The sequence below is a fragment of the Dendropsophus ebraccatus genome, chromosome 15 (genome assembly GCF_027789765.1).
Source record: "Dendropsophus ebraccatus isolate aDenEbr1 chromosome 15, aDenEbr1.pat, whole genome shotgun sequence".
Classification (NCBI taxonomy): domain Eukaryota; kingdom Metazoa; phylum Chordata; class Amphibia; order Anura; family Hylidae; genus Dendropsophus; species Dendropsophus ebraccatus.
The window spans coordinates 29,816,348-29,843,189 of NC_091468.1; the positions used below are offsets into that span (position 1 = coordinate 29,816,348).

The 26,842-nt window shown below is 45.1% G+C and overlaps 1 protein-coding gene across 1 annotated transcript; it reads right to left on the bottom strand.

Moving 5' to 3' along the window:
* Positions 1 to 10,240: 10,240 nt before the first annotated feature.
* Positions 10,241 to 24,080, bottom strand: IRF2BP2 (interferon regulatory factor 2 binding protein 2). The gene is made up of 2 exons (XM_069955517.1): positions 22,664 to 24,080; positions 10,241 to 11,469 (listed from the first exon to the last, which is right to left on the bottom strand). The coding sequence occupies exons 1-2, from the start codon at positions 23,514 to 23,516 to the stop codon at positions 10,748 to 10,750; spliced, it is 1,575 nt and encodes a 524-aa protein (XP_069811618.1). The 5' UTR covers positions 23,517 to 24,080; the 3' UTR covers positions 10,241 to 10,747.
* Between the last annotated feature and the right edge of the window lie 2,762 nt (positions 24,081 to 26,842).

Genomic DNA, 26,842 nt, shown 5'->3' on the forward strand with positions numbered 1-26,842 from the left:
TAAAATAAAAAAATACAAAACTTCAACAACTAAATATAAATTTCATAAAGATAAATAAATAAATAGAAATTACCTATTTATAAATGCATCTGGAGGAGGATGCGATAACATCATGGGCATATGCGCATTTGCTGATTCTTCAAGTAATATGAAAATTTTTTAATATGAGTCGTCACATATACAAGAACATGAGACTTTGGCAAAAATTTTAGAAATTTCTTGACAGAAAATTGATTCAACTTATGTTGGCATAGGAACACAGTTGCCACAACGGCACCAGGATGTGTTACCTACCCTCCCTTCAACATCCTCTTCCAATTCTTATTTATTGGAATTTATTATTCCTAGTGTCCCCTCAACAGTGTCCGAATATTTAGCCTTTCATTTTGCCTCAAGTCTTGCAATCTGAAATGAAAGGGAATTATACAATGCATGCTTAGAAAAAGGAAAGTTATATCAAGGGACAACATTTTTAGATATATAAATTTTCAAATTACAATGGGTCTTCATTAAAGGGGTACTAGCAGCAGGTTAGAAAATAAGCACAGACAAACAGGCGACAACAGTATTTTTAAAATATAATATTAATATTTTCTCTGCTGTGATGTTAATAACAAAAAAATTTGCACAATAATCGTTCCGTGTAAACGCAGCATTAGACTTCAATATTAATTAGTATTGAATCAAACCTGCAGCACATCCTGTATATGTGAACAGTACATGTAACCTAATGTTTTTTCAAAAAAGACATGAAACTATTTTTTTTTAATTAATTTTTATTTAAATATATACTTTCACCTTATCTGCTTTTAACTCTAATCACGACAGCTTTTAAACCTTTTTATTTATTGTTAACTAAAAAATTTAAATGTATATATAATAATTTTAAAAATGAAATCTGCTCCGGAAAAACTGGATCCAGTCCTGGGAAACTTCTCTCAGTTTCTAAGGATTGAATCCTTAGAATAGGACTGTTGGGAGAAGAGGAGTTGGAGTTGATCCTGAAGAATGTTAGGGATGTAACTTTTTCCCAAAACCATTGTCTAATTCAAATGAAAACTCTTTAACAAGCTATACTATTCCCCTCAGTGGTTGGTAAATAGGGGATGGAGGGTGGATGCAAATTGTCCTAAATGTGGGAAAGAAACTGCTGATTTTATGCACTTACTATGGGATTGTGACAAGGTACAAGACCTATGGACTAGGATGGTAAACTTCTTCAGAGAAAAACTGAAAATTAAAGTGGAAATTAACACTTGGAGGTTGATCTTGTGTGGATTTAAAAATGATGGGGGAAAGGGCACTCTTCTGAATAAAGCTTGTATAATTATAAAAGTTATGATTGCTCGGTATGGATTTGGGAAGAAAATATGAAGAGATTCTGGCCAAGAGGTCATCTGATAGGTCAGTTAGAGGACACCGAAAGATTTGGGATGGGTGGTTGAGGTTAGTGAATATGTTTTTTTTTTTTTTTTTCCTGTGTTTTTTTTTCTTTTCTTTCTCGGACTCTCTCTCCGTGGGGTGGGGGGCGGGTATTAGGTGGATATTTTGATTGTAGGAGGATAAGTATTAATATGCTTGTTAAAGGATATTATGGTAGAATTTGTTTCTCCTCCTTGATTGTATCACGGCAAATAAAAAATGTATTTATTAAAAAAAAAAAAAAAGATTGAATCCAGTTTTTCCAGGAATCCGGAGAGGAGCGGCAGTGAGTTAAAAGGCAGCAGGCTGATAAGTGGATTGCAAAGATAACAAAGTGCTTCACTTCGTTATTACTGTAAGTTTTCTCATCTCTAATCATAATCATACAATTACAAGAATTCACAAGAATTGAAAAAATTCTATTACAACAATAAACAGTACTAATAGCAGCATACAGCTAATAATAATGCAACCTCATAAAATTAAATACACCATACTTACTGACAGAAAGGATATCCCCACTGTGGCCAAGTATATCAACACTATGGGCAAGGATAAGATATATAAGATTTATATAAAAATAATAGATTACATGAAACCATACGGTTCTACTGTTCAATCCTGTGCCTTTAAATGGTTCTATCGTTCAATGCTGTACCACCATACGGTTCTACTGTTCAATGCTGTACCACCATACGGTTCTACTGTTCAATCCTGTGCCCTCTAATGGTTCTACCGTTCAATGCTGTACCACCATACGGTTCTACTGTTCAATCCTGTGCTCTCGAATGGTTCTACCGTTCAAAGCTGTACCACCATACGGTTCTACTGTTCAATCCTGTGCCCTCTAATGGTTCTACCGTTCAATGCTGTACCACCATACGGTTCTACTGTTCAATCCTGTGCTCTCGAATGGGTCTACTGTTCAATGCTGTACCACCATACGGTTCTACTGTTCAATCCTGTGCCCTCAAATGGGTCTACTGTTCAATGCTGTACCACCATACGGTTCTACTGTTCAATGCTGTGACACCCTATGGTTATACTGTTCAATGTGTCTATATTTTTGAAGAGGAAAATTCTCAGGCTTTCCTTTATGACCTGATTTCTGTTAATAGTCTTTTTCTGGCGTTGGCTTCAAATCTTTGGCAGATAATATTTCAGTGTAAATGGACTCTGAGGGTGCGTGCACACTACGGAATTGCCATGTATAACACGTGGCATATTCCGTCGCTCATCCCCGAACGCGGCGGCGTGCATTTCCACCCGTGCCATAGACACTATTCTATGCACGGGCGGGTTCCGTCGAAAGAATTGACATGGGACACCTGATGGCCACATGTATAAAGTATATTGCAAAACTGATTGCAATCACAACCCCTGTTGATTTCCTAAAACAAAAAAAAATCCCAACAGTTCCTCTTTGAGGGTACGTGCACACTACGGAATCCCAACGGAAAACCCATTGCGGATTCTGCAGCTGGCACCCGCTCATGGACTCTGGCGGCCATGTGCACTTACGCCTGTGCCATAGACTCCATTCTATGCACGGGCAGATTCCATCGTCCATCCAAATAATGAACATGGTCTATGGCACTGGCGTGGACACGAGCAGGTGTGGGCCGCAGAATCCGCAATGGGTTTTCTGTTGGGATTCCATAGTGTGCACGTACCCTAACAGGTGCAACATAACCAGAAACCGCTCCACGACACAGCTTTCCCGCTCCTCTTTGACACTGCTCCATTACAGTCCAAATTCCGGGACACGTGTGCTTCCAGATCCTGCAAGTTTCATGGTTAATGGTATTTTTACACAGTCAGATGTACCTGACAGATTTTTGAAGCCACAGCCAGGAAAAATTTAAGATTGAGATTTCTCCTCTTTTTAAATGCATTCCTGGTTTTGGCTTCAAAAAATCTTTCAGTGTAAACACACTTTAAGGGTAGCATCACACATACCGGATACGCAGCGGATCCTGGTAGTGTGAATCAGAATGGGTCACATATACGGAGAATTTTTATTCCGCTGCCTGTATGTGATCCGGCCCCTTTAACCACCCAGCGCCCCGGCCTGCAGCATACATTACCTGCTTGGCGCCGCGGCTGTGTGTGAGGCTCCCAGCTGCCATCGCTCTCCATCAGCCAATTAGTGCGCAGCAGCACTGATTGGCTGATGGGGACCGATGAGAGCCGGGAGCCTCACACACAGCCACATGCTGAGCAGGTAATGTATGGTCCGGGCCGGGGGCAGCCCTGGAGCATACATCACCTGCTCCAGGCTCCTGCTTGCTCTGCGGCAGGGCAGCGCACTGATTGGCTGACCGCCGGGAGATGCTGGAAGGCCCTGGAGCAGGTGATGCATGCTCCTGGCCAGGGGCTGCGGGGGGTTAAAGGGGCCGGGTTACATATCCAAAGTGGAATGAAAATTCTGCTGCGGATATGTAACCCCATAGACCTTTACAGTACCAGTGATCTTGTGAGAAATGCGCTGTGGATTCGGTATGTGTGAAGGCACCCTTAGTGTAGGTTCATACTGAGGAATTCTCGCGGATAATGGCCGTGGAATGCCGCTGTCTGTCCGTGCGCACGGCCGCGCGCCTTTACGCCGGCTCATAGACACCATTCTATGGGCCGGCTTATTCCGCTACCCGCCGAAATAAGTGACATGTAATAACGGAGCGAAGCGCTTTGTTATCTTTGCAATCCACTCATCAGCCTGCTGCCTTTCAACTCACTGCCGCTCCTCTCCGGATTCCTGGAAAAACTGGATTAAATTTTTTTTCCGTCGGATAGCGGAATACGCCGGTCCATAGAATGGTGTCTATGGAGCCGGCAGAAAGGTGCGCAGCCGTGCGCACGGACAGACAGCGGAATTCCACGGACATTATCCGCGAGAATTCCTCAGTACGAACCCACCCTAAGAGTGACATCTTCCCCTTGTTCTGATGCTCTTTGACCTGCCTTGTCTATCCCGCCTATCCTCACCCAGTGTCAGCATTTTACATCACAGCCCCTAGAGTCAGAGTCAAGTATCAAGAGACACAAGAAGTTTCTCATAGCTCCTTAAATGTCCTGACGTTCAGGCCAGGCCCACCGAAACGATGTCACAGCCCCAAGAAGGTGCCCACATAGGCAGTGTGACAAGACAGCGTTTTATACAGGACTACAACATTTCCAGTCGCATTAAGTGCAGCAAATAAAGCAATATGCATGCGAAAGCCGTGAATACAGTATATTGCAAGTTTATATAAGTTTTGACTAGAGTACCCCTTTAAGTTCTGAAGGAATAACCCCCCCCCCCTTATGATACAGGATACAAATGCCATTTGTAGTACAAGGCATCTATGAAAAACATAAGTACATACATATGGATACAATAAGTCACTGCAAATAATAATAAAAATAATAAAGAATAATAAAAACAAGCACATAATGACATAGAAACTGCAATTGATATCACACAATGTAGATCTGCATCCATGCACCATTAGATTCAATTCCCACAGATTCAGCCAACAATAACCGCAAAAACACATTGCTTAAAACTGCCCCCAATCCTGTCCATCCTTATACATACACTTACATATCAGACTATCACTCATGTAGATTCACACATGCTGCAGATTCTGAATGTGTGAACGTACCTAAAAGGAAACTCACAGCATGTTAGGATGATCTGTTATAATTGTACGTTTATAATGATATCTCTCCTCTTTTCAAATCCATTCCTGGCTTTGGCTTCAAAAATCTGTCAAATAAACCTCTTTAAACACGCCATTACTTCTTAACCAGCTTTAAGGAAACCCTACATTTTATCCATATGCTAATTAGGATTTTTGGTGCACGGGTGGGGGTGGGGTCAGAAAGTTATATAGATTTGTAATTTATTTGTATTTAAAAATCTCAAGTCTTCCCATACTTATCAGCTGTTGTATGTCCTGCAGGGAGTGTTATTTTATTTACATTCAGACACAGTGCTCTCTGCTGAGGGCAGGAGAGGTTTTTTTATGGGGATTTGCTACTGCTTTGGACAGTTCCTGACATGGACAGAGGTGTCAGCAGAGAGCACTGTTTCTGAATGTAAATAAAACACTTCCTGCAGGACATATAGGGGAAGATTTATCAAACATAGTGTAAAGTGAAACTGGCTCAGTTGCCCCTAGCAACCAATCAGATTCCACCTTTCATTTCTCACAGACTGTTTGGAAAATGAAAGGTGGAATTTGATTGGTTGCTAGGGGCAACTGGGCCACTTTCACTTTACACCATGTTTGATAAATCTCCCCCATAGTACCTAATAAGTATGGGAAGACTTGAGATCTTTAACCTCTTAACGACGCATGACAGGTATACCCGTCATGCGGCCGTTAAGAGTAAACAGAGAGGGCTCCCGGCGTGAGCCCTCTCTGCAGCGCGCGGTCCCCGGTTGCTAAGTGCAGCCAGGGACTGCGTGTATTAGCCGGCGCGGCCGGCTAATTAACTATTTAAATGCCGCTGTCAAAGCTGAATAGCATTTGAATAGCAGCTGTGCCCCCTCTCCCTGGTGTCCAGTGGGGGATCTCCCCCCGCGATGCGATCGCGGAGGGGAGATCCGTTCTAATGAGCCGGCCGGGGCTCAGCGTCGGAATGACGCTGATCCCGGCTCGGCAATCTATTCAGATGGTCTGCAGCAGACCATTGTAATAGAGCACCGATCTGATGGATCATTGCTCTATTATATACACAGGATTGATCTCAATGGGAGATCAGTTCTGTGTATATAGAAGTCCCCCAGGGGGCTGCATATTACTGTAAGGGAAAGTTAAAAAAAGTGTTTTTATTAATAAAAAATCCCCTCCACTAATAAAAGTCTGAATCACCCCCCTTTTCCCATTTTACAAATAAAAATAAATAAACATGTTTTTTATCACCGCGTGCGTAATTGCCCGAACTATTAATTAATCACATTCCTGATCTCGCACGGTAAACGGTGTAAGCGCAAAAAAATCCCAAAGTGCAAAATTGCGCATTTTTGGTCGCATCAAATCCAGAAAAAATGTAATATAAAGCGATCAAAAAGTCGCATATGCGCAATCAAGGCACCGATAGAAAGAACACATCACCTGACACAGCCCCATAGACCAAAGGATAAAAGCGCTATAAGCCTGGGAATAGAGTGATTTTAAGGAACGTATATTTGTTAACAATGGTTTTAATTTTTTACAGGCCATCAGATACAATAAAAGTTATACATGTTACATATCGTTTTAATCGTAATGACTTGAGGAACATATATAACAACTAAGTTTTTCAATAGGACACACGGCGTAAAAATGAAGCCCCCCCAAAGAAAAATAATTGCGTTTTTTTTTTTCCAATTTCACTGCGCATATAATTTTTTATGGTTTCGCAGCATATTTTATGGTAAAATTCAGCCTATCATTGCGAAGTACAATTAGTGACGCAAAAAATAAGGGCTCATGTGGGTCTGTAGGTGTAAAATGCAAGTGCTATGGCCTTTTAAGCACATGGAGGAAAAAACGAAAATGCAAAAACGAAAGTTAGCACGGTCCTTAAAGGGTTAAATAGAAGTGCATTACAAATCAATATAACTTTGACACCAAAAAATTGCTGGAGAAGCCCTTTAATAGTGTCATTAGTAGAGTCTAGGAGGAGGGGCCTATCATTCCCTGGGCCCTAGCACCACTATGCTGTATGCACCCCATTTCCTTGGGTGAGCATACAACACAGTGCAGCACTGCAGTGCCAAAGCCCAGAGAACAACAACTCCCATGTTCTTGATACTATGTTCTGACTGCTTTTACCGATTCTCTTCACTTTTTGCACCAATGCTAACCAGTTCCTACCTACATTTGTTCTGATGATTATGTTATGTAGTTGTAAATGATAATGGTGTTTTCTGTGTATTTAATCAGTGTTCTGCTTTTTTCAGCAGAATGGACGGTCTATGCAGGGCTTGGTATGTGCTATAGACAGCTCACAGATAAGTGTGATGATAACCCTTAAAGTGTCACTGTCGTTTATTTATTATTTTCAAAAATGAATAGTACAGGTGATTTTAACGTTGTAATTGGGTTTATTAACCGAAAAATGCACTTTTATCATGAAAAAGCAGTTTTCATGGTTCTCTATAGTTAGGGGAGGGGTGGAGGTAGAGGAGGCACTAAAATAGGACAACAAAGAGTTAATTTACAGCTACATCTGGGCTCTCTCCTCTGAAGTCAGCACTGACCTTTCAATACTGGCTTCTGGTGACTAATCTCCCTCCTCCCCCTCCATAGATTAGACAGGGCTCGACTGATGAAAACTAGTGAATGAGGGGGGGGGGGAGGACCTTGGAAAAATGTCTTTTTGAATGCAGATAATGGCATATTTGCCTAATAAACCCAATTACAAAGTTTCTTAAAATTGCCTGTAATATTGATTTGTGCATTTAAAAGTCAAAGCCAACTGTTGATTCCTTAGAGTCTTTTCTGCAACCACTGACAATTTTGACTATGTATAAAGCTAAGGGTCCATTTACACAGAAAGATTATCTGACAGATTATCTGCCAAAGATTTGAGGCTAAAGCCAGAAACAGACTATAAACAGAGATCAGATCATAAAGGAAAGCCTGAGATTGCTCCTCTTTTTAAATCCATTCCTGGTTTTGGCTTCAAATCTTTGGCAGATAATCTGTCAGATAATCTTTGTGTAAATGGACCCTTACAGTCTGGGATGTGTGTATCAAGCCATGACGTGTGAACAAATGAATGAGCTTCAAAGAAACCAAGTATCTTCAGTTGTTAAACCTTCTAAGGGTCATTTTACACTGACAAATTTGTTGGCTGTCGGCATCCACAAACAAGCGCCGATCACTCGTTTTCAGCGCCTTTATACGCCACAAGAAAATTGAGTGGCCGAGCTGCACTACCGATCCTTGTATCATTTGTGCGGCCATGGAAACTGACAGCACAGATATACTGTACATATACCTGTGCTGTCAGTTTCCAGATTACACAGCAGTGTAATCCCGCCTCTCGGGGAGCATTAGTGTCCAGCGACAGCCCCTTGGGTGTGAATCTCAAAGCAGGCGCCTGCTGCACGTCACAGAGGGGCTGTCCCTAGGCACTAACGCTCCCAGAGAGGAGGAATTACAGCCAACTCGAGCCCAGCATCCATGGCCAGTTTGGTGCTAAGGAACACCGACTAGGTTGAGGCTAACTTACATATAGCACAGGACATTTATAAACTTTATTTCTGTATGTGCAAAGCTCATAGGTGTCAGTTACACATTTGGAAACATTTACGGATCACAGCAGTACATACTTACCTTCTGTGTTGCTGCTGTGATCCTGCATCCTGTTCTGACTCTCCAGTCCAGCCGCTGTGTCTCCAGGCTTCTCAGGCTATCAATCATTTGGCCTGAAGATGCAGCGGCTGGACATGAGAGTCGGAGAACAGGATGCGGAATCACATAGCAGCGCAGAAGGTGTGTACTGCTGTGTGATCAGTGCTGTCAGTTTGCCTTTGTTAACGGCCTCACATAACAGTGTTCAGACAAAGTTGTGTATTAATCACGTCCGTTGTTGCCAATGTGCAACAATGGCCGTGATTAATCCACAACTTATGTGCTCTGCTGTTAGAGGGAATCCCAGCCGAAGTGTATACACTCAGGCCAGAACAGCTAGCGGCCATACAAAAAACTGACGTCAGTTATGTGCAGCCGCTGTTCATTGAATCGTGGCCACACAAGCCTGACAGGTGACACAATAGAGAGTGAGGCTCCGGCACACAGATGTGCCCACATCCCAATTTAGCACAAATAAAGATCATCCGACTGGTACTGCAGTGCCGGCCGGGATGATCTTCACCAACACTGGGCGTTTTGTGACACGTTGTGTGAACATGGCCGAAATGTGCGTCCAACAACACATTTTGAAGCATGCTCTAAAGACCAGATTAGGTGAGAATCAGGCATTTTCCTGCTCCTCAACTAATCGCTGTCACACCCTGCCGATAATCACTCCGAGTAAAAAGTCCTTAAGAGGGAACCAAATCTCTGCGAAAACGCCCTGGAAGCTATTCACATGGTGTAATGAAGCCCCCTGAGTTGTTTTCAAACACGCAACAGACCCCTATGAGCTCTGCAGATACCCCTGAAAATAAAGTTAGTAAATGCCCCGTGCCATATATAATCTACCCTCAACTAGTCGTGTGGATGTTCCTCGGGCCCAAACTAGTCACAGATGGCACACTTCAGTCGGCTGTAATTCCACCTCTCTGGGAGCGTCATCAGGGACGGTTCCCCTTGATGCCGGATTACAACTTGAACGTGCCATCCGTAACTAGTTTGGTGCTGAGGAACATCCACACGACTAGTTGAGAGTAGTTTACATAAGGCACATTTATTTGCTCATAGGTGTCAGTTACACGTTTGCACATGATGCAGGAGGCTTCATTATACCATACCATATACTTTAAAGGGTTGGTTTCCATTAAAGATTTAAAGGGGTTATTCAGCGCTACAAAAACATGGCCTCTTTCTTCCAGATACAGCCCCACTCTTGTCTCCAGCTTGGGCAGGGTTTTGCTGTTCAGTTCCATTGAGGTAGCACTGGATAACCCCTTTAAACCTTGTAACACAAGTTTGCAGGTTGCCCCTTAAAATGGCTAAAATTGCAGAACCTCCCACCCATAAATCACATAAAATGTAGTATTGAGGAACATGTATCCAGCTAACTTACATATTAGATAGAAATCTCCTTACAACTGTAAGTCAATATAATATATACACAAAACGTATTGATCAGCTAAATAATTACCATACTCAAAGTATTGCTTTGGTGAACAAGATTTTTTTTAATAAACATCACCCAGTGGTTCAAATTACATCAATAAATTTTACAATTAAAAAAGCTTAATCTCAAAGAAAATGAGTAACCAGAGACAATTAACAATGTCATAAAATGTATTTGGCATTTTTAACAAGTGCATACAAATACAGCTAAAAGCATTTCTGTTTTCCAAGTGCTCTAAAAAGCATCTCAAGTCACAGCCTACACGGAACAGGAACTGTCACTGGATAGGAACAAATACTTGCAAAGAACAATAACAAAGAATACCTTTCTGATCAGTACATACCTTTGTTTTCAAAAATAGAAACACAATGTATTCAAAAATTAAAAATTATACAGCCATGTTTATGCAGTCTACATTTATCCTGTGTGTGTATATATATATATATATTAGATATATATTCTCAATGTATCTCACACACATCCCCACTGTAAGAAGTTTAGTAAGAGATTATGGTGGCTACGAAGCAGAAGAAAAAAAAAAAAGTCAAGAGTCTCTTTCCTTCTTCACTTTAACATCCCCAGCAAGAATTGTAGCGATTTCTCCCTGCATGAAGGCCCATGGTACGTTTGATCCCACCAGGGGACATTTTTCCCCACTTGGGCAATATACTTCTCCAGATGATCCTTGCTGTTTAATACTTTGCCTTGAACATGGGAAACAAAATTTGTGAGTAGGTACTGAAGGGCACTGTACAAAGTGCGTGTCCTCGAGACGCTCATGACAAAGAGTGCAGCACAATGGTATACTGTTTGGTATGGAAGAATCAGGAATGCTTGGGGGGTGCACCTGTTCCATTCCTGCATGGGATGAGCTTCCTCCACTAGAAAGTTGGCTCGGCACATCCCTTGCAGCCATTCTTCTTTGGTTCATAGAGGAAGGGGATGGCGGGCTGTTACTGTTTCGTCTAGTTGTAGAATGGACCTGGTTAGCATCTTTTGAAGCGTGATTGCCGCCAGCGTTATCTGCCACCAATATTAAAGCAGCCATGGGCGACTGGCCATTTTGCGCAGCTTCTGGTGGTGTGGTACGGTTGGAATGAGGAGAGACGGTAGAAGGGGGAGATATGAAAGAAGTACTAGTCATTGGAGAAATTTTAAGACCATCAGCTGCTGGCAGCCAAGACTGTCCATCGCCATTTATCTTAACAGAACCACCTTCCCCTTCTGGCTCTGGAGAAGGTTTCCTCTTCCGAGCGGCTCGGGCACCTAGAGGAAATAAACAGAGATAGAATGCGTTAGTGCACACAGAAGAGCAAGTCCGGCTAATGCTGAAAGCAATAAAGGGGTCGTCTACACGAGAGCTTCTAAATGATTCACTTATTACTTGAAAAATTCACACCACATATTGCTGAAAAGTTCACACTTTCATGGCTGTCTGTTCTGGGGGAGGCCAGGGTGCCCATAGAACAGTGTCAAAACACTGCTCTGACCCATCAAGTTCCAGGTTGAGGCCCCAGGGACCTGACATGTTCTATTTAAACCTAGTAGCACTTACATATGGAAGTACTACTAAATAGAGGACAAGTAAGTTGAAATCAGAAAACCCCTTTAAGTAAGCATCAGGGGCAGCACAGTGGGCAGGACATGGGTACCACAATAGATGAGGCAACATAGTGGTCAGGGCATGGGCAGCAACAGTAACACAGTGTAATTTAAATTACATATTAGCATTAGTCACAGCTGGCAGAGAAGTTCTCCCTATGACGTCATCATAAACGGACAGGTTCCATTTAAGTCCTCCCAAACAGTAATAGCAACAGGTGCCATGACCACATACCCAAAAGCAAACACTAAAGGTCCCCATACACTACATGGCTGAAGCTGCTTCTCGCAGCAGGTGCAGCCGTCAGTGATTGAGCCTCTCCAGACACATCACCAACAGATGACGTCATTGGAAATAGGGGTCGAGCAGATGATATTTCACTGTCTTACCCCTTTGTTCTATGAGAGATAATCCACTGGCAGAGCTGTGTGGCTGCGGTTTACCCCTTCCTCATAATCACAGTAAAGTCCATTCATGGGGAAGATGGGAGAGAACTGTCAGCTGAGCAATCATTTGGCCGGCAATGTTTGGAGGTGTATAGTTGCCTTACACCTACAAAGTGTCATAATGTAGCATTACACCTCCTGCCTCATACTGCAATGTAACTGGGTTGCTTGGGTTTTAACTGAATCAAAAAATAAAATAAAAAATTGCATACCAGCTGCGATATTAAATGTTTGGGGTATTTTTGGAAGTGCTGTCTACTCTTCTCATTTACACGCTCGGCAGACATCCAGGCCTCTCAGAACATATCACATTTCCACACACTAGAAAATAAATAGCCTTTCTGGGATATTGGGGGGGATACCTCAGTACTAATGTATATCCTGAGTGCAGAACCAGAGATGCCAATCCCACCTTGCATAGAGCGCTCTTGTCCTGCATCACTTTGTGATTGTGAAGGTAGCATTGCCAGGCTTAAAGGGAAACTTTAAGAGCAGGATTAGACTGTTAACCTGCTGTTATGCTCCCATAGGGCCGATGATGGCAAGAATGAAAGTAGTATTCTTCATTAGCACCATGTTATTCATATGTAAATTAGGCGGTTCTGTGCACAGGTGGTGGCTACAGTCCTCAGAAGAGGAGGTAGCAGGCAGATCGGTGCACTGACGGCTGTAGCCCACCTCCCCCCGTGTGCCAAAATCGACTATTTACATATTTAACAAAAAAACGCACTGAGGATGTAGGGAAGGTCAGGTTATATACGGAAGGTAGAGAAAATTACCAGCATCTTCGGCCCTATGAGTCTAGCCCGCTGTTTCAGAAACTCGTCCATTTATTAACAAGGCATTTATGTCTACAGTTCGGAAATGCATAAAAAAATTTAGTGTTTTTTTTCTTGCCAGAAAGCAAATTTGTGGTAATAAAAAAAATACACAAAAACAAACCACACCTTGATAAAGACACAGTCCCTCTATAACATAATAAATTACTGTATATTTCTTTTTATAAAATATTTTGCTAAAAAGTGCCTATCTTACAATGGAAGACAGGGGGGTCTGAATGATTACCTAATGGTTGGGCACTGTGCCAATTAAGTGATGTGCCCAACAGCTGGGTGAACGGTCTTCTACCTCAATCTGCCAAAACCGATCAGTGAGATCGGCACCGACAACCAATAAAATATGATTGTGATTTGCATCACATCCAGACTCCTACATGTAGAAGAATCATAGGAATTAAAGGATCTGCAGTAATACCATGTGCGTAGTTACATGACTGAAAAGGGATCCCTAGAAACACAGTACTATAAGTAGGGGCAATATGAAATAAATGTGTGTGTGCATGTCAGTGGCTGACTAGGTATTTGATGTAGCAGAGGTGTGTCAGAGCTGTGTGTATGATATAGTAGAGCTGCATGTGTATTGTGCAGGTATAGGGTACCGTCATGGAGGGTTCTAGGGCTTCCAAGCTACTGTATGCCAGGCAGAAGGTGGGTCATTCCATTTGGGTCAACACACTGCTCATTGCTGCTCCCTCTGGGTCAGCGACAATCTTTGGGACAACCTGTCTCATGTTTGGAGCTGCACTGCTTTATCCTGCCTCTTCTCGGTACATGTGTTCTACAGCAAGGAGCTGCACACATGCAGAAGCAATTCCAGCCCATCTGGCCATGTGAAGGCTCATGTGACTGCATGTTACCAGAGAAGCAGGGCTGCTATTAGCTTCCAAGCATGCAACCGTCTCAGGTTTTAAAAATATACATATCGGGAAAGGGAGGAGAGCAGTGTGTGAACCCGGATGGAATGACAAATACTGTCTGGCATACAGTAGCCTGTAAGTCCTGGAACCGTAGGCCATCTACATTACTTTATAGCACTATGTGATTTAAACACATTATCTCCACAATGCCCCTTTAAATCAACGAGCAGCTGTTTTAAATCACATCCTGCTGCAAACAACCCAAGATCCACGCTCACAAAAACATTCAGATAGAGAGCAAAGTTCGAATTCCGAACATTACTCCCGGGTAAATTTTCGTTCCAATACCAAACTGTTCGCATTCAGATGCTTTCTAACACAGAGGTATTACTGTACTTCAAGACTGGGTGCCAAAAAACTGTTTGGGAACCGAGCGAGAGTGTCAGAACTGAAGCAAACTTTCCTTGAAAATATTTTTAAGGCAAGATTCACACTGGAAGTATCCGCAGCGAATTTTCTGCTACGGATACCTCTCCTGTCAGTGTCAATGTGATAACATATTTGCAGTGGGATGGTCATCCCGCTGCGAGTGTGTAAGCGCCGCCCCATTAACCCCCTGCCACTGGGAAGATACATTACCTGCTCCACGATGCGGCCGCATCTGAGGCTTCCTGAGGTCTCACTCAGTGACTGAAGCAGGACCTCCTGGAGCAGAATTTGAAAAATATCTATTCTGTTACAAAATTGCAATATACAAGTTTTTTTGCTTCCAGTTAGCCAGCCAGTTTGTAAAGAAAGTAAGTACGTTTCCACATCTGAAACACCCAATCCTCCCCTTTTACGTTTTTCTAACTTCATGCGCACTCTTTTGCGCCCCCAGACTAGTGCGTTCGGTGCTGCTCTTATTTTTTATTTATAAATACTTTGTATGCACCCAAACCAGTGCTGCACTGAACCCACACAATAATTCGGGCAGGAAAAATTTTTTGATTAAAGTTATCCTGGCAGCATCTGAAATCGTTAATTTTCCACTTTTTTCTCTATATTGTTTGACAATTATTTTGGTATTTAATTATTCAAATTGCTATTTTTCTTGATACCTGTATCCCTAAGTAACTAAAGCTTTCCCCTTCGCCCAAGTTTCACAACAGGAGAAATGAGATAGAACATTTAAGGTCCAGAGACATCACTATGGAATTAGACCAGTTTATTAATAGGCCTTAATATTTTCCAATCTCAGGCATTAGCTCCAGAATTCTTGGAAGAGCAATATTTGGGTTCTTTAAAAAAAAAAATAAATAATAATATATATATATATATATATATATATATATATATATATATATATATATATATATATATATATATATATATATGTATAAATATATATATATATATAATAAAAAAGGACCTTGGCATATATTTTAGCAGCACTGTTTGTTAAGGAAATTAGTCTAAATTATTTGGTGTCTAAAGGGTCTTTTCCAGGTTTAGGGAGCAATATTATGGATGCCTCACTCATGGAGGGTGGTAACCTTTTCCTCTTTGGCTTCTCTTTAAAGTGTCACTGTTATATAAAAAAAAACTTTTTACATGTCATAAAAACATTTGATCGGTCCGGTCCAAGTGTTCAGACCCGTACCAATTGGGAGAACGAGCGGGAGAGAGGACCGCGCTGCTGCACTCCAATTCTAGCTCCATTATAAGTTATAAGTTCGACTCTTTTTCCCTAACTCAGAGCGGAGAGTGGTAGCGCTGCAGGGTGTCTTCTCCCCGCCTAAAGAATTGACATGTCAATTCTTTAAGCAGAGAGCGGAGCATAGACAGGCTATGGCACTAAGGCGGGTGGAGAGTTCCGCCGCGAAATTCTGCCTGATTTACTCAGTGTGAACATACCCCAACTCTGGTGCATGTGTTCTTTTAATTTCTTCTTTAAATTCTTGTTTATTACATTTATTTCACTCTCCCCATATTGCTGGACTTAATTGTATCCCAAAACAGCCAAACCACCATCTGGGGACCCAGGTTGTGACGTGTCAGGCCCGCTCAGCCAGTCAGTGGCCGTAGCGGGGTCTCGTCTCGGCAGCTGACTGGCCGAGCGGGAATGACAAGTCACGACCCTGGTCACCTCTCAGACCAGGAAGCTTTCAGAGGACCAGGAACCGGAGGACAGCGGACCCCAGCACTGTAGTCAGAGAGGTAGGTGCATTTTGTTAAATTCAACCACCACCTCCTCAGCTTTTGAAGAAAAAAAAAAGTCAGAGCTTGAACTTCTCCTTTAAAGGGAATGTGAAACCTACATTCTCTTTTACGGATTAGATATGGATACTAAAAATTGTTCTTTTATTGTAATCTGTTTCTATTTTCTGACTTTTTATTTCCCTTTTGTACATTGTTATGGGGGCTGCCATCTTGCCTGAGCTGTTTTGAACTGCATTTAGTAATATGCTTTACAGTAAGCCACATGAAAATAGTCGACTATAAACAGACTCTGTCCCCTTGAGATGAATGCGAACACCTGGGGTCCAATCAGTAAATGCAAAGGAACAGATTTTTGCTTTCATTATTACTGAATCTTGACAAAAAGTAAGAAGTTTAAAAAAAAGTTAGAAATCTTTGTGTGCTCCTTTGCATTTACTGATTGGATTGAGGGAAGGTGTCTGCACTGCTGCATGGCCACAGCGAGGAAATCAGAGGGTGAATAGAGCCATTAGGAAGAAAGATGGTACAGGGATGTGAGCTTAAAGCGACTCTGTACCCACAATCTGACCCCCACAAACCACTTGTACCTTCGGATAGCTGCTTTTAATCCAAGATCTGTCCTGTGGTCCGTTTGGCAGGTGATGCAGATTGTGGGTACAGAGTCGCTTTAAAACAGCACCTGTGTTCTCCTTAACATATATGTATGTGGTATAAAGATGATTTTACCTTCTTTGCTTCGTGACACCATCCCTTTATAGGGAATATAACTATATTCACTTTCCAAACTGCTAACATTGTTAGAGCAAGGAGACACATAGTAACTTTCAAACAACCGTCTTACCAGAACATAGAAAAATCATATTATATAAAAGGGAAGGTCACAGAGGCTTTCCTGAGCTCCAGATCTTCCTGAGCTCCTGGAAGCACAGACAGATATATGAAAGGTACCATGTGTTATATATGAAAGGTCCTTGTGCTAAAAGCATCAAACAGTGTCAGCAGTTAGAAGTATTACAGATAACATATTCCCTTTAAGCTGTGACTGATCTGTACTGATTAAAGGGAATCTGTAAGATGAGTTAAGGCATCAAAACTGCTGCAGCTTGCAAGACTAAGGAAGCCTTTGTCTAATGCCCTGGTCACAGCAAGTGTCCAGGAGGCGGGGTCTTCTAGTTTCATCCAGAGATCTCACTGTATAAGGAGCCCCCCCACTCACCTATGACTGATACAGCTGTCAATAAAGGCTGAGGGAAGGCCAGGAAAACGCATGAAACAAGACCCTGCCTTTCTGGACACTTGCAGTCACCATGACATTAAACAGGGGTCTCCTTAAGTCATGCAAGCTGCACACTGAGCAAAAGACAAGGAATTGAAGAGGAAAGATTTCTGCTTGATATTCCTCTTCTATTCTGCTCTGGTGAAATTTGAGCAGAATTCAAGCCCCGTTGATTCTAAAAGATTCCTCTAGCGGAATCAGCCCAAAGTACTAGTACCTGGGCGGAAAGCGGATCCACGATGGAGATTTACAGACGAAAATCCGGCTGTGTCAAAAGTACAGCGCAAAGCCCATTGAAAACAATGGAAAAGTGCTTAGCTCAATTTAAACGGGCGGATTTTCGAGCGGAATCCGCCTCTTTTGCTCAGTGTGCATAGGCCCTTAGGTTCTGTGCACTCAGGGCAAAAGTGGTGGAATTCTTCGCCGCGGAATGCCGCCAGCCTGCATGTAATAATGACAGTCTATGGGAACATGTTCATTCTTTAGCGCAGGGAGAGGAGGCGCGCGAGCCTCCCATACACTCATTATGACAGGGAGGCTGGCGGCATTGGTGTGCACGGAGCCTAATAATGCTCAAACCAAACAAACATCCCACAATAATAATACCGTAAGAGTCATTTTCTAAACGTACTGTCACATGACCACAATCCAGGTGATAACCGCCCTGTATTCTGACACATTGTAGTCTCCTCCTTCCTCATGTGAGGTCCCACATTCAGTGCTCTTTGCTGCCAGCTATCTGGTGGGGCATGCGTCACAAGCAGAACCTATTGTAGGTGTCAGCACTGTATCTTATAACAAATAGACATGCAGGCAGCTGTATACACAGGCAATGTCTGGGAGGGGAATTCTAAGAACAATAGTTCTTGACACTGGTAATCTTACCCATAGCATAAAAACAACTGAGCTGCACAAGACAATAACACAATAAGACACCATAATGCTCAATACAGCAAGTATTGAAAGAAACATGAATTTTTCAATCTCAACATGGGCATAAAATTTTTGCCTGAATTCTGTCATCTTTGCATCCACCACCAGGCTATAGCGGTGAATCTGTCAGCTATGTTTCACGTTGCTGACACTATTAGACAGCTTGAGACACATGGTACCTTTCATATACTCATCTGTGCTTCCATAATGTAGGAAAATACTTTCCTGTGCAAAGTGTCAGAGGCTTTCCAAACCTCACTCCCCCTCCCACACTGGCACAGGTGACAGCAACTGGTACCATTCTTCCCGGTATGTGTATTTCTGCTTGACTGACAATCCTCCCAGCAGGATAAGGGATGGGAGGGGAAGCAAGGAGGCAGTTCAGTGTGCAGTTGTATAGAAGCCTGGTAAAAGCCTCCGACACACTGCACATTACAGAAGTACCTCTTAACATTTTAAAATGTAAAATGCATCTGACAGATTTACTTTAACCCCTTAATGCTCTTTGCCGTACATATACAGTAAAGAGGCGGCAGGGAGGTATGAAGCAGGCTCAGCAGCCGCCAGCAGTCACTGCTAATGCTCGACATCGATGATCACACTGATGTTAGTCACCTAAATCATTGATCTTGTTCCTTGTGTCCGATCAGCACCTTCACAACACAATTGGGGATTGATCATTATTACAATGTAAGCTGGGCAGCTTCACTAGATCTCTATACCTGCCATAGTAACTTTGCTGATCAAGTCTGCCTGAGGCAGATTGTACCAGCAGAGCACTAATCTTAGGGTCCATTTACACAGAAAGATTATCTGACAGATTATCTGCCAAAGATTTGAAGCCAAAGCCAGGAATGGATTTGAAAAGCGGAGAAATCTCAGGCTTTCCTTAATGACCTGTGCTCTGTTTATAGTCTGTTCCTGGCTTTGGCTTCAAATCCTTGGCAGATAATCTGTCAGATAATCTTTCTGTGTAAATGGACCCTAGAGCAACCTGATCAGTATAAGCAATTTAAAAAAAAACGGGGCGAGAAGAGCAATTTTAAGCGAATAAATATTGTAATAAAAGTGACTTTTTCTATATATTGGGTATGGTTTGAATCATACTGACCCACAGAATACACTGTAGGGTGTCATAGAGAAGGAAAATGAAGCCTCACTACAATGTACAATTGGGCCTGGAAAATGAAAGCTCTCATATGGGTCTGTAGATGGGAAATAATGGCTAGAAGGGGAGGAGGAAAAATTACATTTGGTTTCATCATTTTTTAATATATTGCTGTGCTGGTAGATATAAAACAAACATCCTATGCTTACCTCTCCCCCGCCACTGCAGCAGAGGCTCCACTTCCCACTGACTTTTCTCAGGAATGACAGCCACTCAGCCAATCACTGACTGAGATAGGACAGCCCATGGCCCAGTGATTGGCTGAGTGGGCTGTCACTCCTAAGAGTTTGTCTCGGAAGTGGAGGCTCTGAAGTCAGCAGGGAACCCCGGCAACACCACAAGAAGACATAGCAAAATGGACCGTAAGGCTGTTTTCCCACCCCAAACAGAGCTTCAAAAGTGACCTCACACTGCACCCAAGATGGTAAGAAATATAAAAGATTCTTCTGTGCTCACAGTTGTGGAGCCTTCCCCTACCAAGATGACTACAACGGAAAACTGAGAATAGTACTGGCCATGAGAAGGTAGGGCGACAACCCAAACAGGCTTCAACTACATCAAAGAGCGACATGGATCCCTGCTCTGCCATGCCTGGTGTACGTCCATAGAACATCACTTTATATTGCCGCGACTGAGGGGTAAAACCATTAGCAATATTCCCCAAGGAAAAGACATTATTCCACTAGTTTCCAGGTACAACAAAGCATCGCACTGTGCAAATCTAGATTAAGTGTAAAGTTCTCTCCACATGGGGTAGAAACACGTTGCTATATTCTACACCACTGACCGGATCGCACACAGCACCACCTGTCCCAGCCGCCTCAGCAGAACACAAGTCAATGAGATCCTACATCAAGAGAGATACTGGCCTTTTACGGCCTTTACGGATTCATCTACACAATTATTGTATACAACAGGCCCTGGCCAGTCACCTTATGACATTTTACATACTTAGACAACCACAAAAAAGAAAAAAAAAGAAAAAAAAAACACCACAGAAAGGAAACAAGCAAAGGCAGAGTACTCACAATACACAACCTTGGGGATTAGGCAATATATACCAAATAAGACACTACAACTTGTTACCAGACTGTTCTCTGCCACTACAGGACACATCTGGAGTTACACCGCCATTCAAAGGTTATGTGCAACAAGCCTTCACTCTACTGCAGCACCTAGACACACCTTCCATAGCTGCAGCTCTAGCTCTAAACCCTTTCCAGACACGCAGATTCGGCCAAACACATGCTCTCCATAGGGGAAGTAGCTGGTGCCAGACACCTCTGATGGCGACACTTCTCCTACAACAAAGGGTTGTGCATGAAGAAATCCAATTGCCAGGTCTCTTTTTCTGCTGTCACCTGTCAGAATGTCTCTGTATAGTAATGGTGAAACTAGCAGTCTCACCAATGTTCATGTGACATGTATGGCCCTAGAAGAGACCAGGTGACAGATTCGTATGTATATTACCGCTGACATCCCAGCACCTAGTGGATGTGGATCCGCCAATGGTTTCTGGCTCTAATCAGCAATGAACTAAACCCATAAGCACATTAAATACACTGCACTGCCGCCCAGGGACAGGCCCTTACAGCTCAGCCTCTAGAATCCGCACTTCAGCCACAGCTACAGCTGTTGTTTCTAATTAAAGAGCAAACGCACAAAAAAACACATTCATGGAAAATCCCCAGGTCTACAGCTACTAACAGCACCTTACCCTACATTAGCCCCGCCACCGTGCCAAATCCTTACCCTACATTAGCCCCGCCACCGTGCCAAATCCTTACCCTACGTTACCCCCCCGCCACCGTGCCAAATCCTTACCCTACGTTACCCCCCGCCACCGTGCCAAATCCTTACCCTACGTTACCCTCCGCCACCGTGCCAAATCCTTACCCTACGTTACCCCCCGCCACCGTGCCAAATCCTTACCCTACGTTACCCCCCGCCACCGTGCCAAATCCTTACCCTACGTTACCCCCCGCCACCGTGCCAAATGCTTACCCTACGTTACCCCCGCCACCGTGCCAAATGCTTACCCTACATTAGCCCCGCCACCGTGCCAAATGCTTACCCTACATTACCCCCGCCACCGTGCCAAATCCTTACCCTACATTACCCCCGCCACATAGTCTTTACCTTGTATTACCACCACTGCATACTGGAGGTGCTGAACTCTTCACATCACCATGAAATATCTGCAACCTTCCCATCTCCAGGCAATACCCTGCCCATATGCAGTCACTTCAGTTCTCCATACAATGGTGGTGCACCCCACATACCACACACACTACAAAGTGCAAAAGTGAAAGCAGTTATCCTGTGACAATTAGTCACCACAAGCCACGCCCCCCTGGGGCAATAGCGTCAGCTGTGTACAGTGCAACTTGTAATGAGGGAACCAGTCTACCTAGTGGCAGTATACAGACACGCGGGCAGGCAGTATTATACAGACACGCAGGCAGGCAGTATTATACAGGCACACCGACAGGGAGGCAGTATTATACAGGCACAAGGGCAGGCTAGCAGTATACAGACACACAGGCAGGCTGGTAGTATTATACAGGTACACGGGTATGCCAGCAGTATACAGGCACATGGGCGGGCAGGCAGTATTATACAGGCACATGGGCGGGCAGGCAGTATTATACAGGCACATGGGCGGGCAGGCAGTATACAGGCACACGGGCAGGTTGGTAGTATTATACAGGCGCACACACCAGCAGGCCGGCAGTATACAGGCGCACACACCAGCAGGCCGGCAGTATACAGGCACACACACCGGCAGTATACAGGCACACACACCGGCAGTATACAGGCACACACACCGGCAGTATACAGGCACACACACCGGCAGTATACAGGCACACACACCGGCAGTATACAGGCACACACACCGGCAGTATACAGGCACACACACCGGCAGTATACAGGCACACACACCGGCAGTATACAGGCACACACACCGGCAGTATACAGGCACACACACCGGCAGTATACAGGCACACACACCGGCAGGCCGTGCAGTGCAGAGTACACACTGGGGCAGGAACTGCTGCATCAGCACATTAACACGTTGCCGGTGTTCACACGGTGCTCTCTAGCTGCATACGGACAGTGTACGGTATCCTCATACCCGATTTGGAGGCTGCGTTGCCGGCATCATAGCCCATCACCCTCCCGGAGCCCGTATCCTTCTTGAATGGCGGGTGACTGTGCTGCATGGCCATCAGCGTGTCCCGCACCGTCTTGGGCTTGTTGATCCAGTCCTCCGGTCGCCCCTTGTGGTTGTCCCCCAGCTCAGAGTAGCTGTCCGCCCGGTGCTTCTCCTTGGCGTCGTGTTCGCTGCTGGAAACCGATCCCGGCCGCTTACCGCCCAGATCCGCAGAGGTGGCGGCGGCGACCAGGGAGGCGGCGGAGAGACCCAGAGGAGGCGGCCGTCCGGCCATGGGGGATCCGTTCATCAGGGCCCCCAGAGAGGCGGGCACGGTGCTAGTCCTGCGCGGGTTGGGGCTCTGGCGGTTCAGCTCGGGGGGCTCCTCCGGTTTGGGGAAGCCGTTAGGGAGCAGGATACCGTTCACCTGCCGCCCCACGCCGTAATCCGAGGCCAGGCGGGGCGGCGGCCTCTCCAGTGGGTAGCGGTCCAGGCACTGCGGCTGCTGCGGGGCCCGGGAGACGCCATCGGGGCCCCCCACCGAGTGTCCGATCTGCGCCATCTCCTTGGCGCTGAGTTGCGGCTTTACCGAGGCCGGGACGGAGGAGGACGAGGAGGTGGGCGGCCCCGGGGAGCGGCCGTCCTGGAAGCCGTGCGCCCGCTTTAGGTGGCGGGCCGTTTCGATGACAAACTCGATGCGATCGGCCCCCTCGTAGTTGACGCAGCCGCGGCACACGGGCTCGGTGAAGTCCCAGATCATGGCCCATGGCATCCGGGGCAGGTCACACAGGTAACACGACTGTCTCCGGGAGGCGGCCACCGTGGCGGATGACATAGCAAGAAAGATCGGGCCGCTCAGATCCGCAGTACAGAGAAGGTGCGATCCCCGGCGATAAGGGGGGGTAGTCAGCCTCGGGGAGCTGGGCGGCGGCGCCCTCCGCCTTGGCTGCAGCGAGGTCCGGCAGGAGACATGCACACTACGCCCAGGATCCCGGGATCAGGAGGAGGAGGAATTCTGTGAAGCTCCTTCTCTCGCCTTCCTCAGCTGCACCGCTCCTGGGAGGGGGAGGAGGGAGAGGAAAGGGGGGAAGGGAAGCAGCCTGGCTATTGGCTGCGGCCTCAGTCACCAGAGCAGCCCCCCTTTCTAGACTGCCAAAAGCTCACAACAACTCGGGCCTTAACCCCTCGTGTGCCGAGCCGGGCTAGTGCGGGCACAACATGGACGGGCGCCGACAAGCAGCATCTATCCCCACAGCCCGCGGCTTCCCGCCTCTCGTCACAGACTCCTTTCGCAAAGCCGGTGACGTCACGCCCGAGCCAACCGTTGTGATTCCACGTTCCCTATTTACTTGATTCTTCGACAGTCCCCGTCCAGCCGCCGCCACCGCCTCCTTTGTGCGCAGGCGCAGTAACTGTCACTCGGCACGCACGCCCACGCTTCCTCGCTCGCGCTCCCTCCCCCTCATTCTTTGAACTGCTGCCAAGACAACAAACACGACGAGCTGGTGCAGGAGCTCCTCTCAGTCACTGGGCCTGGTGCGGGAGCTGGGGGAGGGGGACGGTGATGCAAGCACATTTTCTCTTTCGTAGAGGCTGGGACTGATAGGTGACCTTACCGCGGAATCAGTGTGGGGACTGGGCAGGGTGGCCCCCAGCTCTGCAGCCCATGGAGGGGGACATGCTGCCAGGAGTCTTGGATTTCCCTCCATAATCCTGTGTGTATATTTAGCCTCATGTATGAAGGTTAGGGTGGGTCACTGTTCTCAATGTGAATGGTTAATAATTAGCAAAATGTGTCGAGGAAAGCCAAGACCTTCCAGAAATATCTGTGGTGCTGGGCGCACAGGCCCGCCCTCTCCCACAGGACGCCACTCTGCTAGCGCTCCCCAGCTATTTCACGCCTTCTCTGCCATGGCTTGTACAGAGTTGGTAAATCTCCTCGTGTTGTTATCCCTCCCTCCCTCGTGCTCTTGTATAATGCTGCTGAATCACTTCGCCAAAGGCGCTTGCGTTAGCAGGAAAGAAGAGAGGTCAAAAGCACAGAGCTGCAGCTGGCTCCACACACATCGCAAACATTGCTGGCTTCTCTACAGACCAGGAAATTATAGTTTAACCCACAAAGCCGTAAAACCTGTATTATTATTAGGAGAAAAAACACCATGTAACAGCATTGTTCTTCCCCGGGCGAGGCCTCTGAGCCCTGTCCACGAGGCGGGGAGGCATTCGGAGTGCCTGCGGCTCTAGGCAGAGGGTTCCCCTATATATTGCTCTGTGTGACCTCATAGGACTGGGTTATTGTTGCCTAGAAATATTGATTCACAATACCACAGTGTTTCTTGCGGAAATACAATAGGGTCCCATAGAAGTCAAATTGGAGGAATAGCCGTGTGCATAGCTGGCCTTCTGTCACAATCTCCTCACGTCTGATGTGAAACTGTAAAAGCCCTATTACACAGAGTGATAATCTGCTGAATCAGGTCATTACTCCATGTAATAATAACGATCAGGCGAAGATCCGATCAGCTGATTGTTGTCTTTTGTCCTGTTTTTTTTTTTTAAATCATTGGACACTGGCTGTGCGTCACTACATGTAATAGTGATGCACGCCTGATGCAAGAATAAAGAAGAAGTCTGGCACTGGGCCGAAAAAATTTTTCGGGCTGGGAGTGGGGGAACATAAATAAGTCATACTCACCTGTCCCGCTTCCCGTATAGCACCGCATCCTGCTCCTGGACTCCGCCCGCTGTCTTCTTAGCTCCCTGCAGGCTACGTCACAATGCGGTTGACAGATGCCTCGCTCAGCCAGTCATTGACGGGGGCAGGACACTGCTGTAGTCACCGATTGGCTAAGTGGGCTAAATCCCACCCATCTCTGACGAACCCAGGAAAAGATGACAGTCGGCGGAGTCCAGGAGCTCTGTGAAGCAGTGCAGCGTAGGCTCGGGGAGCGGTAAGCATATTGGCTTTTTTATTTTCCCTCTACCCCTTCCCCATAGTGATTTTTTTGCCCTGCACCAGACTTCTCCTTTAATAAAAAAAAATAAAGATTATACTTACCTGTCCTCTCCTTGCTCTGTGTCTGAGACCTAGATGGCCCCATAGACTTGCATTGTAAGTTCATCTAGGTGAAGTGACACGGAGCTGGAAGTAAACAGGCTGCCTATGCACCTGGAGGGGCACAGAAAGGGGATTCTTTACTGTAAGAGCAGTGACACTATAGAGGAGGAAGTGATCATGATGAACTCAGAGGTGCCTAGAAGCATTTCTGGAGAGTAATAACTTTACACATAATGGACGCTACATTCTGAAGGAGGTTTGGTAAACCAGGGATGTATTCTGATTGCCGGATCTGGAGTCAGGAAGGAATTTTCCCCTATAAAATGAGGAAAACTGACTTGGCTTTTTAGCCTTCCTTTGTATCAACGTTACAGGGTAATAACCTGAACCTATTCAGTATTAGAACAATGTATTAAAATAAAACTTTCACTCCAAGATATATAACTTATTATCACTAAACGTCGTGACTTCAGTGTGCTGCTTCACCACTGACAGGAAATGGAAACTAGGACTACAAAATCTGTATTGTCTCCAGCTCCGCCCTCTCCCGTGACAACACATCACCCTCTGATGTCACAGAAGACTTGGCTGATCTTGTCTCTGAGCTATAGCCCCACCCCCTGAGTGATTCACCATGTGTGATCAGCCCCACGCCAGCCTGTATCACCATCTCTCTGAGCAGAGAAGAAGTGAGAGGAACATGTGCTGCAACGTCACCGATAGTCTGCAGTGAAATGAGAAGATGAGATGTGCTGCAACAGCTTTGGGCAGGGAACTTGTAGAAGTGCTGGGGGAGGAGAGTGGGCAATGTGGGAGGACTGTGATGAAGATCTGAGAGAAAGCAATACATTTTGGGAATTGTAGTACTAAGCAACTTCTTAACCAGGAAGTACAACCAGGAAATCCACTACTAAAGCCTCGTGCACACACTCCGTATATATGGATGGTGTCCAACTATTATTGTTATGTATCATTATAATACCGTGAGCTCCCAGTTTAAATTTTCATGCTGCTGTACTGACACAGCCCCTCCCTTTTATATAAAGTGATCAAAAAGCCCATCAACATTAAAATAAACCAACAAAAGCTACAAACCACAGCAC

What these genes read in the sequence shown, in the direction of transcription:
- IRF2BP2 (XM_069955517.1), bottom strand. Translation starts at nt 23,516, where the DNA reads ATGTCATCCGCCACGGTGGCCGCCTCCCGGAGACAGTCGTGTTACCTG. An exon ending in CAACGCAGCCTCCAAATCGG is followed by an intron (nt 11,470 to 22,663) that starts GTATGAGGATAC and finishes TATTTCCTCTAG; the next exon opens with GTGCCCGAGCCGCTCGGAAG.